Source organism: Anomaloglossus baeobatrachus, chromosome 1 (genome assembly GCF_048569485.1).
Source record: "Anomaloglossus baeobatrachus isolate aAnoBae1 chromosome 1, aAnoBae1.hap1, whole genome shotgun sequence".
In the NCBI taxonomy this organism is placed as follows: domain Eukaryota; kingdom Metazoa; phylum Chordata; class Amphibia; order Anura; family Aromobatidae; genus Anomaloglossus; species Anomaloglossus baeobatrachus.
The window spans coordinates 953,166,359-953,180,332 of NC_134353.1; the positions used below are offsets into that span (position 1 = coordinate 953,166,359).

Consider the following 13,974-nt stretch of genomic DNA (forward strand, 5'->3'; position numbering starts at 1 on the left):
CTCTGTGACTGTGGGAACGATTTCAGAATTCCTCCGTCCAATATCTGGTGCTTGTATATCACACCCCTACGTCTCCAGTCCTCAATATTCCCCATTTTCTGAATCTCCGAGAGATTACTGTTATCCCAGATAGGTGTAAACTTAGTTAACTGGGTCACCCCTCTCACCCTTTTCAGCCTATCCCAGGTCTTATTTATAAGTGCCATTGTAGGAGATGTGCCACCCAGGAGCCCCACCGCACCATCCTCTAGTCCCATTACCAATGGACTTCTACCCACTATGTATTCCAGCACTTCTTTAATGCCCCCATCTTTCTCTCGATCAGACCAACCCCTGAGGTGTTGACATTGCGCCGCCATATAATACAATTCCGGATTTGGGATTGCTAGACGCCACTCATCCTTCGGCCTCTAAAGTCTCCAATCTCACCCTATGCTACTTTTTCCCCACACCAGGTCCCTAAACAGCGAGTTTATCCCTTTAAATCTCTTCTTGAAATACAAACAGGGGCATTGTGCAGTATGTATAGGAGCTTAGGGATTACTACCATCTTTAATAAATTAACCCTTCCAACAACCGATAAATCTAGCTTGTTCCAGGCATCCACTTTGGCTCTCAATTTGTTAAGAAGCGGCTATAAGTTCACCTGTATGTATTTTTCTACTGGCAGAGATATCTGGATACCTAAATATTTAAATTCGTCAACACTCTTCTTTGTTAGCCCCAGTATCACCATTTGTCCAGGCTACTTCCCCATTCACATTAAAGAGGCTCGATTTAGACCAATTAATGGTCAGTCCCGAAACTTCTCCAAATTTCTCTATTATCTGCATGTCATGATCCAATGAGGCTGACGGGTCTCCCAAAAAAAGTAATAGGTCATCGGCATATAGAGCTATTTTCTCCTCTAAGTTTCCATATCTAAATCCATGGATCTCCTTTGAGTTCCTAATGGCCGCAGCCAGAGGCTCTATTGCAATAGCAAATAGTAGCGGCGATAGTGGGCAGCCCTGCCTCGTTCCCTGGTGTAACTCAAACACTGAGGAAGTCATACCATTAACTCTCACTTTAGCAGTAGGCCTATTATACAACAGCTGCTCCCACTTTACAAACCGTGGGCCAAAACCCATATGTTGAAACACCTTCCACAGATACCCCCACTCAACACTATCAAAAGCTGTCTGGGCATCTAGCGAAGCGATCACCCTCCGGCCAGGGTTGTCAGGCGGCAACTGTAGATTAAGGATACAATCTCCTGATATTAGCAGCTGTCGACCTATTGGCCATGAACCCTGATTGGTCCATATGGATTAGGTTAGATATAACTCCAGTCAGCCGGTTTGACAACACCTTAGCCAGAAGCTTCACGTCCGCTGTTAATAACGAGATTGGTCTATATGAGTCTGGAAGCCTCGGGTTTTTATCCTCCTTAGGAATTACTACTATTATTGCTTCTCTCATAGATCCAGGCAATACACCCTCCCCCTCCGCCACCTCAAAGACTTTCAATAGTTTGGGAAAATAGGATTTCTTCTGTTTATAAGTTTCAACTGGTAGCCCGTCTGCTCCCGAGGCCTTGTCATTGCTCATGCCATGCAGAGCGCCCTCCAGTTCATCAATAGTAATAGGTAACTCCAATTTATCTCTATCGGCCACCGACAAGACAGGAAGCTCACATCGTTCAAGAAATGAGTCCCCCTCTTCCACCCTCATCTCCCCGCTAGAAGAATATAGCGTGCGATAGAAATCTTAAAAGACCCCCAGGACCTCTTTAACCTCAGTGACCTGTGTCCCCTCCGCCGTGTCCATACCATGCACAAATGAACTACTCCTTTGAAATGCAGCTATGACCGATAATAGATGACCAACTTTTTCTCCCTCCTCATAAAAATTCAGTTTTTGGAATGCCTGCTTCCTTACCGCCTTCTCCAAAAGCATCTTATTAACCTGCTCATGCGCCTTCCTAAGATTTTGCTTCGCGTCCGTTGTATTACTCGGGATTGCTTTCAGCTGCGCCTTATCTAGGGCCTCCAGGCTATTTTTCTCATCCTGCCTCATCTGTGTTTTACGTTTACAGATATCCCTGAACAGGAGCCCCCTAAGGTATGCCTTCATCGCATCCCAAACTTCCAGGGGGATCAGTGGATAAAAAATTCCCCGAGATCCCACTCTATGTTACCCATATTAATATGACGGATCCATGCTGGATGAAGCTTCCACTCTCCCCTTCTTCCCCCTTTCATGGTCTCCCGTCGCATGGACACTAGAATCGGGCTATGATCTGAAATCACTCGTCAGATATTGCACATCGCCTATCATTGCATTCATCAGATCACTAGCTAGAGCCATATCAATGCGGGACAAAATGTTATGCAAAGCAGAGTAACAAGAGAAGCAGGATACCCTCTCATTCCTTACTCCCCAGGCATCCGCCATTCCAAGTTCCCCAATAAGAGTGCCATATGGGGTCATACAACTATCCTGAATACCTGGAGGTCTACTACTCCTATCCCAGTACAAATCTATCACATTATTGAAAACCCCACCAGTAAAAAAGGGATTACTCCCCCCTTCTCAGAGAACTCCCTTATCTCCCTTAGTTTGGTGCACATATATGGAGGTGGTATATATATATTGCAGCTATACACATGAGTCTGCCAAATATTTTACACTTGACGGCCACACACCGTCCCTCTTTATCCACATACACTTCTATCTCTTCATAGTTGGAAAAGGTGGAATGATAGGCCTTCTGCACCCATCTCCTATTTAAAACATGTGTTGTCTCCTTTGTTAGATGTGTTTCTAGTAGACATATTACTGACAGATTCTGGTCTTGAATATATTTAATTACTGCCGCCCTCCTGAGCCTATCTGATAAACCTCTAATATTCCAACTCAACACGTTATTTCTATCCCCCATAATCCCACCCAGTAAAACCATCCAACCTTGTAGCACCTCCCCATGCTTCCTTTACCCTACCCCTTTCCCCCCTCGCTCCCTGCTCCCTTCCCCTCCCCCCCTACTCCCCGCCACCTCCTGTTCTTGAGTACTCCCTTGAAGCATCGGGTTTTCCAAACCTGGACCATTGTCCGTGCTAAATTCCTCCCCGCCTATCCAGTCTTCCCCTCCTAGACACATTTTGAAACTCGTCCCTTTTTCAACAGCTCCCCGCTCCCACCCTTCCTATGTATAATCATATTCCGCTCAAACTAATATAACAGTAAAATGGCGAACAGTAATTAAACTGGAATCTCAAATTGTAGACATCACCACCGCGCCTAATTAGGCAGTCCCCATGTCCTGCGAAGCTCACATCAAACCCTTCGCACTCCCCTGTATACTACCTCAATCCCAAAGGGAAGGAGGAGATAAAAGGGGGGGAAAGAAAAACCAAGAAGGGTCCCTTGTAAGCTCCTAAGGATGTCGTAGAGCCTCAGCCGGCCTTCTCCAATATACTGCAGATTCAGACAGTCAGCTCAATCCTTCGCACGGATCCGTTTTTCGTTTGCGTCCAACCATTGCATGGCTTCCTCCGGGGTTGTAAACAATTGCACCCGTTCCAACGCCGTCACTCTTAGCTTTGCCGGGAACATCATTGAGTATTGCACCCCAATCTCTCACAGGCGCCTCTTTACTCCAGTAAAAGTCAAACGCAGCTATTGAACAGAAATGGAGTAGTCCGGGTATATGGAAATTCTCTGGCCGTCAATCATAAGATCCTCCATGTCTCTTGCCTTTCGCAGTATAGTGTCCCTGTCTCTGTAGTTGAGGAGCTTGGCTAGCATAGTGCGAGGACCCCTGCCGGCTGGCTGTGACTGCATCGGGACTCTGTGTGGACGTTCCACGGCATAGAGCTTGGATAAGACATTAGCACCAATTTTTTCCCTGAGCCACCCTTCTACATATTCAGTGGGGTTCCTTCCTTCCGCTTTCTCAGGGATGCCAACAATCCTGATGTTATTCCTTCTAGATTGATTCTCTAGGTCATCGTTTTTTGCCATGACTTCAGCTATCTGCTGTGCAAACGTTTTTTCAGACTTTTGTAATTTTGTGATATGGTCCTCTGTTATCCCCACCCTTTCCTCCACAGCTCCTGTTCTCAGGTCAGCTTTTTTTCAAGTCCTTCTTCATGCCAGCAACCTCTGCCTGTATTCCCTTAACTTGCTTTGTCAGGGTAGTCAGGGCTTGTTTACAAAAGGACACCACTGCCAAAACGTCCTTTATAGTGGGGTTTTCTGGAGCCTCCTCTGCACTGTGGGCTTTCTCCACCTCCCATGCACTATCTTGCTACTCTTCACCATCCCCAATCTCATCAGAGCTTGCAGCGTCTTCCCCCTCCTCCTCACCTCCATTGTCTGCATGCTGCAGGGATTCCTCTAAATTCCGGGCAAACCGCCAGCTTTGCTGCGACCTGCATCTGTTGCTGGCAGGCTGCATTGGCTTTCTCTGCTTCCTCCCTTATCACAAAGTCATCTTGAGAGCTGGGGACTTTCCCGCCTCAAGGGTCTTTCTGCCGGCGGCGGGTCATGGCGCTGCTAATGATCCACCAGACTCACCCCGGACAAATCACCACTACCGCAATATCCAGTCAGCCGGCTGAGGCAGCGGTACTAGCGGCGTGTCAGGTATTTATTGCGGGTGATTCCAGGAGAGCTCCAGAGACACGTCTCCTCACATTGGCGTCCAGGCCACGCCCCCGAGGGTGCAAATTCTTGTTTGGTTTGCCCAATCACATTTTGGGAGAAGCCATTTACACTCACTACTCACATGCCTCAGTGCTGGTTATTTCTGGATGGATGATTGTCTGGAGTCACAGCTACTCTGTTAAAGGGGTTCTCTGACCTTAAATGTTAAGTCCTCAGTCTCTCTTTGTGACTGCAGACTTATGCACCCTCCCAGTGTGCACACTGTGTGCTGCGACGATTCACCGTTTTTTGAGCTGGGAACGGCGTTCACACAACGCAATTCTGCGATATGCATGCTCCTGGTCAGAATTCGACTAGTAGGCGTGGCATCACTTAATACAACGTTGGGTTGGAGAGTAACTCCATCTTGTACCCATTAATGATGGTTTTCAGGATCTAAGCATTTCTGGTCATACAATTGTTTGGCCAAGCCGATCAGTCATCCTCTGATCTCTATGGCCTTTACTCTGGAGATTGGGATTGAGGATAAAGTCCTGGCTTTTACCACCTTTAGCTTATCCCCAATAACCCAACTTCCCTGTAACCTGGAATTTCTATATCCAGAGGGAAAATACCTTCTCTTCTGTTTGACTTCAAGAAACCCTTTATGTCAAAATAACGTATTAACTTTATTGTATGGGTTACACTCTATAGGAGTCTATTTTCTATATTTGTAAAAATATAGATTTTTAGGTTTTTTTTTATTTCACTTTTGCATATTCATTTTTCAAAAAAAATTATTTATTTAGCCCATTGGGTCTCATGGGTGAGAGAAAGTCCCCTCCATTATCTAACCACCTAGAGTCCTTCTTTGCTACTAAGCGCAGCATCTTAAGGGGTAAAGATGAGGCTCAGCGTTATCTCCAATCCCAATCATTATGGCAGGAGCCCGGCTGTCAGTCACTGATATTGGGGTTTATGTCTCCATATTCTTTATTCTGTTAGGCTTCTTTCACACATCCGGCTTGAGCTCTGCGGCTCAATCCGGCTGTGCAAGCTATGCAACGGATGCGGTGAACACACCGCATCCTTTGCATAAGTTTTTCCTTATGGCGGCCGGATGCGGTTATTGCCGCATCCGGCCGCCATAGGCATGCATTGAAAAATGTGGCGCGATGCAGTTTTTTTGCCGCACGAAAAAACGTGCCAGGCAACGTTCCATCCGGCCGCCGCATCGGGTAAATCTGCCGCATGCGGCAAAAACCGGACGGAACGCAAGGCCATGCGGCACAATGCGGCACTAATTAAAGTCTATGCAGGAAAATCGCAACCGGCAGCAAAAAAAAACGGTTGCGATTTTCCTGCAAAGTGCCGGAGTGTGCCGCATAGCAAAAACTGAAGGTGTGAAAGCAGCCTTATCAAACACTAACATGAGTGTAATAGGAGACGATGGCTTCTTAGTCCCAAATTGGACAAATACTTTTTCTTCATCAGGACTGACCGCGGATGATGAAGAAACCGGCTGCAGTCACATTAGTATAATTCATCCCCGGCTGTATCTTATCATCCATATTATAAATCCACAACCTGTGACATCACATAACAGTATTGCATCATAATGGAGCAAGATTTTGGCCAAAAAAGTGACTATACATCTAAGAGCCTCACCGGGGCGGTGATCTGTAGGAATCTCCTCGTTACTCCGCTGATCGCCCCTCACATTTCTCTCTGGAGAATTAATATTGTTCAGATCTTTATCCGGATCCAAAAGCTGCAAAACAAAATATTGTAAAAGTCCCCGGGAATAATGGAGATAAGATCCGGACATGTGAGGTCTGTGGTCAGCTGTGATCCTGCCGTCTCCACCGCTCTCATTACACAAGTATAAAACATCTAATACTGGAGGAGAAAACAAGACTGACCACAAGGAGGTCACAGCCGTCTACACCTCATAGGGGAGATCTCCATCTACCTGAGGATCCTGTGGAGGAGGAGGAGCGGGACATCTCTCTGGGGTCGTCCTCGTACTGGAGAGACCTGCAGGAGACACAGACAGGACGGACATCATTATTACATACAGATAATTATAGGCCGGGTGTATTCAGTCCTGTCTATTACCTGGTGATGTGCGGGGCTGGGGCTCCTCCATCATCACCTCCTTGTACCGCTCCTTGTGTCCTTCTAGATACTCCCACTCCTCCATGGAGAAATAGACGGTGACGTCCTGACACCTTATAGGAACCTGACAACACAATGATACCGTCATCACCCAGAATCCTCCAGTGCTGTCCTGTATAATGTCCCAGCATTCCCAGCAGTGTCACCTCTCCAGTCAGCAGCTCAAGCATCTTGTTGGTGAGTTCTAGGATCTTCTGGTCATTGATGTCCTCATGTATCCGGGGGTGAGTTGGAGGCCCCGGGATTGGGCTCAGGGTTCCTCCCCGTCCTTCACACACAGGGGCCTGACAGCGATCACTAGAGGTCTTCACTACTGCGTAATCCTGAGTGTGGAGACATTAATAATATCACTACAGACATTTCCAGAGTCCATCACCTCCCCGGTCATATCCTCTGTTATCCCCATAGATAATGATGTAATGTGATGACATCAGAGCCTCTCACCTCCCCGGTCATATCCTCTGTTCTTCCCATAGATAATGATGTAATGTGATGACATCAGAGCCTCTCACCTCCCTGGTCATATCCTCTGTTCTTCCCATAGATAATGATGTAATGGGATGACATCAGAGCCTCTCACCTCCCCGGTCATATCCTCTGTTCTTCCCATAGATAATGATGTAATGTGATGACATCAGAGCCTCTCACCTGCCCGGTCATATCCTCTGTTATTCCCATAGATAATGATGTAATGTGATGACATCAGAGCCTCTCACCTCCCCGGTCATATCCTCTGTTATTCCCATAGATAATGATGTAATGTGATGACATCAGAGCCTCTCACCTCCCCGGTCATATCCTCTGTTATCCCCATAGATAATGATGTAATGTGGTGACGTCAGAACCTCTCACCTCCCCGGTCATATCCTCTGTTATCCCATAGATAATGATGTAATGTGGTGACGTCAGAACCTCTCACCTCCCCGGTCATATCCTCTGTTATTCCCATAGATAATGATGTAATATGATGACATCAGAGCCTCTCACCTCCCCGGTCATATCCTCTGTTATCCCCATAGATAATGATGTAATGTGATGACATCAGAACCTCTCACCTCCCCGGTCATATCCTCTGTTATCCCCATAGATAATGATGTAATGTGATGACATCAGAGCCTCTCACCTCCCCGGTCATATCCTCTGTTATTCCCATAGATAATGATGTAATGTGATGACATCAGAACCTCTCACCTCCCCGGTCATATCCTCTGTTATCCCCATAGATAATGATGTAATGTGATGACATCAGAGCCTCTCACCTCCCCGGTCATATCCTCTGTTATTCCCATAGATAATGATGTAATGTGGTGACGTCAGAACCTCTCACCTCCCCGGTCATATCCTCTGTTATCCCATAGATAATGATGTAATGTGATGACATCAGAACCTCTCACCTCCCCGGTCATATCCTCTGTTATCCCCATAGATAATGATGTAATGTGATGATGTCAGAACCTCTCACCTCCCCGGTCATATCCTCTGTTATTCCCATAGATAATGATGTAATGTGATGACATCAGAACCTCTCACCTCCCCGGTCATATCCTCTGTTATTCCCATAGATAATGATGTAATGTGAGGACATCAGAGCCTCTCACCTCCCCGGTCATATCCTCTGTTATTCCCATAGATAATGATGTAATGTGATGACATCAGAACCTCTCACCTCCCCGGTCATATCCTCTGTTATTCCCATAGATAATGATGTAATGTGATGACATCAGAGCCTCTCACCTCCCCGGTCATATCCTCTGTTATTCCCATAGATAATGATGTAATCTGATGACATCAGAACCTCTCACCTCCCCGGTCATATCCTCTGTTATTCCCATAGATAATGATGTAATGTGATGACATCAGAGCCTCTCACCTCCCCGGTCATATCCTCTGTTATTCCCATAGATAATGATGTAATGTGATGACATCAAAGCCTCTCACCTCCCCGGTCATATCCTTTGTTATACCCATAGATAATGATGTAATGTGATGACATCAGAACCTCTCACCTCCCCGGTCATATCCTATTACCCCCATAGATAATGGTGTAATGTGATGACATCAGAGCCTCTCACCTCCCCGGTCATATCCTCAGTTATTCCCATAGATAATGATGTAATGTGGTGACGTCAGAGCCTCTCACCTCCCCGGTCATATCCTATTACCCCCATAGATAATGATGTAATGTGGTGACGTCAGAGCCTCTCACCTCCCCGGTCATATCCTCTGTTATTCCCATAGATAATGATGTAATGTGATGACATCAGAGCCTCTCACCTCCCCGGTCATATCCTCAGTTATTCCCATAGATAATGATGTAATGTGATGACATCAGAGCCTCTCACCTCCCCGGTCATATCCTCTGTTATCCCCATAGATAATGATGTAATGTGATGACATCAGAACCTCTCACCTCCCCGGTCATATCCTCTGTTATTCCCATAGATAATGATGTAATGTGATGACATCAGAACCTCTCACCTCCCCGGTCATATCCTCTGTTATCCAAATAGATAATGATGTAATGTGATGACATCACAGCCTCTCACCTCCCCGGTCATATCCTCTGTTATTCCCATAGATAATGATGTAATGTGATGACATCAGAACCTCTCACCTCCCCGGTCATATCCTCGGTTATTCCCATAGATAATGATGTAATGTGATGACATCAGAGCCTCTCACCTCCCCGGTCATATCCTCTGTTATCCCCATAAATAATGATGTAATGTGATGACATCAGAGCCTCTCACCTCCCCGGTCATATCCTCTGTTATTCCCATAGATAATGATGTAATGTGGTGACATCAGAACCTCTCACCTCCCCGGTCATATCCTGTTATCCCCATAGATAATGATGTAATGTGATGACATCAGAGCCTCTCATCTCCCCGGTCATATCCTCTGTTATCCCCATAGATAATGATGTAATGTGATGACATCAGAACCTCTCACCTCCCCGGTCATATCCTCTGTTATTCCCATAGATAATGATGTAATATGATGACATCAGAGCCTCTCACCTCCCCGGTCATATCCTCTGTTATTCCCATAGATAATGATGTAATGTGATGACATCAGAACCTCTCACCTCCCCGGTCATATCCTCTGTTATCCCCATAGATAATGATGTAATGTGATGACATCAGAGCCTCTCACCTCCCCGGTCATATCCTCTGTTCTTCCCATAGATAATGATGTAATGTGGTGACATCAGAACCTCTCACCTCCCCGGTCATATCCTCTGTTATCCCCATAGATAATGATGTAATGTGATGACATCAGAACCTCTCACCTCCCCGGTCATATCCTCTGTTATTCCCATAGATAATGATGTAATATGATGACATCAGAGCCTCTCACCTCCCCGGTCATATCCTCTGTTATTCCCATAGATAATGATGTAATGTGATGACATCAGAACCTCTCACCTCCCCGGTCATATCCTCTGTTATCCCCATAGATAATGATGTAATATGATGACATCAGAGCCTCTCACCTCCCCGGTCATATCCTCTGTTATTCCCATAGATAATGATGTAATGTGATGACATCAGAGCCTCTCACCTCCCCGGTCATATCCTCTGTTATCCCCATAGATAATGATGTAATGTGGTGACGTCAGAGCCTCTCACCTCCCCGGTCATATCCTCTGTTATCCCCATAGATAATGATGTAATGTGGTGACGTCAGAGCCTCTCACCTCCCCGGTCATATCCTCTGTTATCCCCACAGATAATGATGTAATGTGATGACGTCAGAGCCTCTCACCTCCCCGGTCATATCCTCTGTTATTCCCATAGATAATGATGTAATGTGATGACATCAGAACCTCTCACCTCCCCGGTCATATCCTCTGTTATCCCCATAGATAATGATGTAATATGATGACATCAGAGCCTCTCACCTCCCCGGTCATATCCTCTGTTATCCCCATAGATAATGATGTAATATGATGACATCAGAGCCTCTCACCTCCCCGGTCATATCCTCTGTTATTCCCATAGATAATGATGTAATGTGATGACATCAGAGCCTCTCACCTCCCCGGTCATATCCTCTGTTATCCCCATAGATAATGATGTAATGTGGTGACGTCAGAGCCTCTCACCTCCCCGGTCATATCCTCTGTTATCCCCATAGATAATGATGTAATGTGGTGACGTCAGAGCCTCTCACCTCCCCGGTCATATCCTCTGTTATTCCCATAGATAATGATGTAATGTGATGACATCACAGCCTCTCACCTCCCCGGTCATATCCTCGGTTATTCCCATAGATAATGATATAATGTGATGACATCACAGCCTCTCACCTCCCCGGTCATATCCTCTGTTATCCCCATAGATAATGATGTAATGTGATGACATCAGAGCCTCTCACCTCCCCGGTCATATCCTCTGTTATCCCCATAGATAATGATGTCATGTGGTGACGTCACAGCCTCTCACCTCCCCGGTCATATCCTCTGTTATTCCCATAGATAATGATGTAATGTGGTGACGTCACAGCCTCTCACCTCCCCGGTCATATCCTCTGTTATTCCCATAGATAATGATGTAATGTGATGACATCACAGCCTCTCACCTCCCCGGTCATATCCTCTGTTATTCCCATAGATAATGATGTAATGTGATGACATCAGAGCCTCTCACCTCCCCGGTCATATCCTCTGTTATCCCCATAGATAATGATGTAATGTGATGACATCACAGCCTCTCACCTCCCCGGTCATATCCTCTGTTATTCCCATAGATAATGATGTAATGTGATGACATCAGAACCTCTCACCTCCCCGGTCATATCCTCGGTTATTCCCATAGATAATGATATAATGTGATGACATCACAGCCTCTCACCTCCCCGGTCATATCCTCTGTTATTCCCATAGATAATGATGTAATGTGATGACATCAGAGCCTCTCACCTCCCCGGTCATATCCTCTGTTATTCCCATAGATAATGATGTCATGTGATGACATCAGAACCTCTCACCTCCCCGGTCATATCCTCGGTTATTCCCATAGATAATGATATAATGTGATGACGTCACAGCCTCTCACCTCCCCGGTCATATCCTCTGTTATCCCCATAGATAATGATGTAATGTGATGACATCAGAACCTCTCACCTCCCCGGTCATATCCTCTGTTATCCCCATAGATAATGATGTAATGTGGTGACGTCACAGCCTCTCACCTCCCCGGTCATAGCCTCTGTTATCCCCATAGATAATGATGTAATGTGGTGACGTCACAGCCTCTCACCTCCCCAGTCATATCCTCTGTTATCCCCATAGATAATGATGTCATGTGGTGACGTCACAGCCTCTCACCTCCCCGGTCATATCCTCTGTTATCCCCATAGATAATGATGTCATGTGGTGACGTCACAGCCTCTCACCTCTGCAGTAAGATGGGAGAGGAGCTCCAGGGTGAGGGGAATGATCCTCGCCGCCATTTTGCCTCTTTTCTTCAGAGGATTCTTTATTGGAGGAATCTGAATGGAGAAAAGATGAGAAGAGAAAATAACGGAAACTTCACAGGAAACAACTCGGAGAAACGTCTCCAGAGGATCCGGCATTTACCCTTATTCCCGGCTTCTGCCTGTAGGTGGCGCTGCACTTGCTCTGTGGCCAGCACTGGGGGCGCAGGCGCAGTGTGACATTAGTGTGGCTGGGACTTGTGGTGCAGGGAGTCTGTGTCTCTGCAGAGCGCTGGGATCTGGAGTTCTCCGCTCTGTGCTGGGGGAGGACACGTCCTGCAGATTTCCTGAGGGGTGACGTCACCGGAAGGGGCGGGGCAGAGCGGTGGGCGGGAAGCAGCAGGATAGAAGCTAGAGAATACAGGCTGCTTGCAGGTTATGACGTCACTTCCGGGGCGTATTCATCTACTGTTGGGGGCGTGTTCTTTATTTAGCGTGGTCTGTATTCTCTAGGCTGAACCGATCTGTGGGCGGGGCAGAGGGGGCACAGAGCAGTGTCTCCGGTCATTTCTTGGGGCTGCAGCTCGTGTATGTGTCACAGGGAATGGCCTGAAGCTGCAGCACGGGGCTGTGGGGGCTTCTATAAGGAGGGTGGTTATGGGGGGGGCTATACAGGGCAGGGGGAGGCTGTGGGGGCTTTCATAAGGAATGTGGGGATAACACTAGGCAGGAGGAGATGCTGCACGTTTGGGGGACTTACACTGGGCAGGGGGCTATACTGCACATTTGGGGGGGCTCGTACTGTGCATGGGGCTACGCTGCATGTTTGGGGGCATCGCAGGGGGCGACGCTGCACGTTTGGGGGGTGCTCGCACTGGGCAGGGGGCGACGCTGCACATTTGGGGGGGGCTCGCACTGGGCAGGGGGCGACGCTGCACGTTTGGGGGGGCTCGCACTGGACAGGGGGCGACGCTGCACGTTTGGGGGGGGCTCGCAGGGGGCGACACTGCACATTTGGGAGGGCTCGCACTGGGCAGGGGGCAACGCTGCACGTTTGGGGGGGCTCGCAGGGGGCGACGCACTTTTTGGGGGGCTCGCACTGTGCAGGGGGCGACGCACGTTTAGGGGGGCTCGCACTGGGCAGGGGGCGACGCTGCACGTTTGGTGGAGGCTCGCACTGGGGAGGGGGCGACACTGCACATTTGGAAGGGGCTCGCACTGGACAGGGGGCGACGCTGCACGTTTGGGGGGGCTCGCACTTGACAGGGGGCGACGCTGCACGTTTGGGGGGGCTCGCACTGGGCAGGGGGCGACGCTGCACGTTTGGGGGGGCTCGCACTGGGCAGGGGGCGACGCTGCACGTTTGGGGGGGCTCGCACTGGGCAGGGGGCGACGCACGTTTGGGGGGGCTCGCACTGGGCAGGGGGCGACGCTGCACGTTTGGGGGGGCTCGCACTGGGCAGGGGGTGACGCTGCATGTTTGGGGGGGGCTCGCACTGGGCAGGGGGCAACGCTGCACGTTTGGGGGGGCTCGCACTGGGCAGGGGGCGGCAATGGCTGTTTGGGGGGGCTCGCATGGAGAGTGGCTGCATGTTGGGGAATTGCATGGAGAGAGGCTGCACGTTGAGGGGGCTCGCAGAGGGGGGGGCTGCATGTTGTGGAGGCTGCACATGGGGGCTCGCAGTGGGGGAGGCCACACGTTGGGGGGCTCCCAGTGGGGGAGGCCACACGTTGGGGGGCTCCCAG

At 48.4% G+C, this 13,974-nt stretch overlaps 1 protein-coding gene across 1 annotated transcript in view; it reads right to left on the reverse strand.

Moving 5' to 3' along the window:
• The window catches only part of LOC142256991 (uncharacterized), a 91,369-nt gene extending 78,779 nt beyond the window's left edge, over positions 1-12,590 (reverse strand). Inside the window, exons 1-6 of the mRNA XM_075329033.1 lie at positions 12,392-12,590; positions 12,208-12,303; positions 6,954-7,130; positions 6,748-6,871; positions 6,602-6,666; positions 6,298-6,400 (exon numbers count right to left, since the gene is read on the reverse strand). Coding sequence (XP_075185148.1) covers positions 6,298-6,400; positions 6,602-6,666; positions 6,748-6,871; positions 6,954-7,130; positions 12,208-12,264 — 526 coding nt within the window. The 5' untranslated portion in view covers positions 12,265-12,303; positions 12,392-12,590. The remainder of the gene's footprint in view (positions 1-6,297; positions 6,401-6,601; positions 6,667-6,747; positions 6,872-6,953; positions 7,131-12,207; positions 12,304-12,391) is intronic.
• Between the last annotated feature and the right edge of the window lie 1,384 nt (positions 12,591-13,974).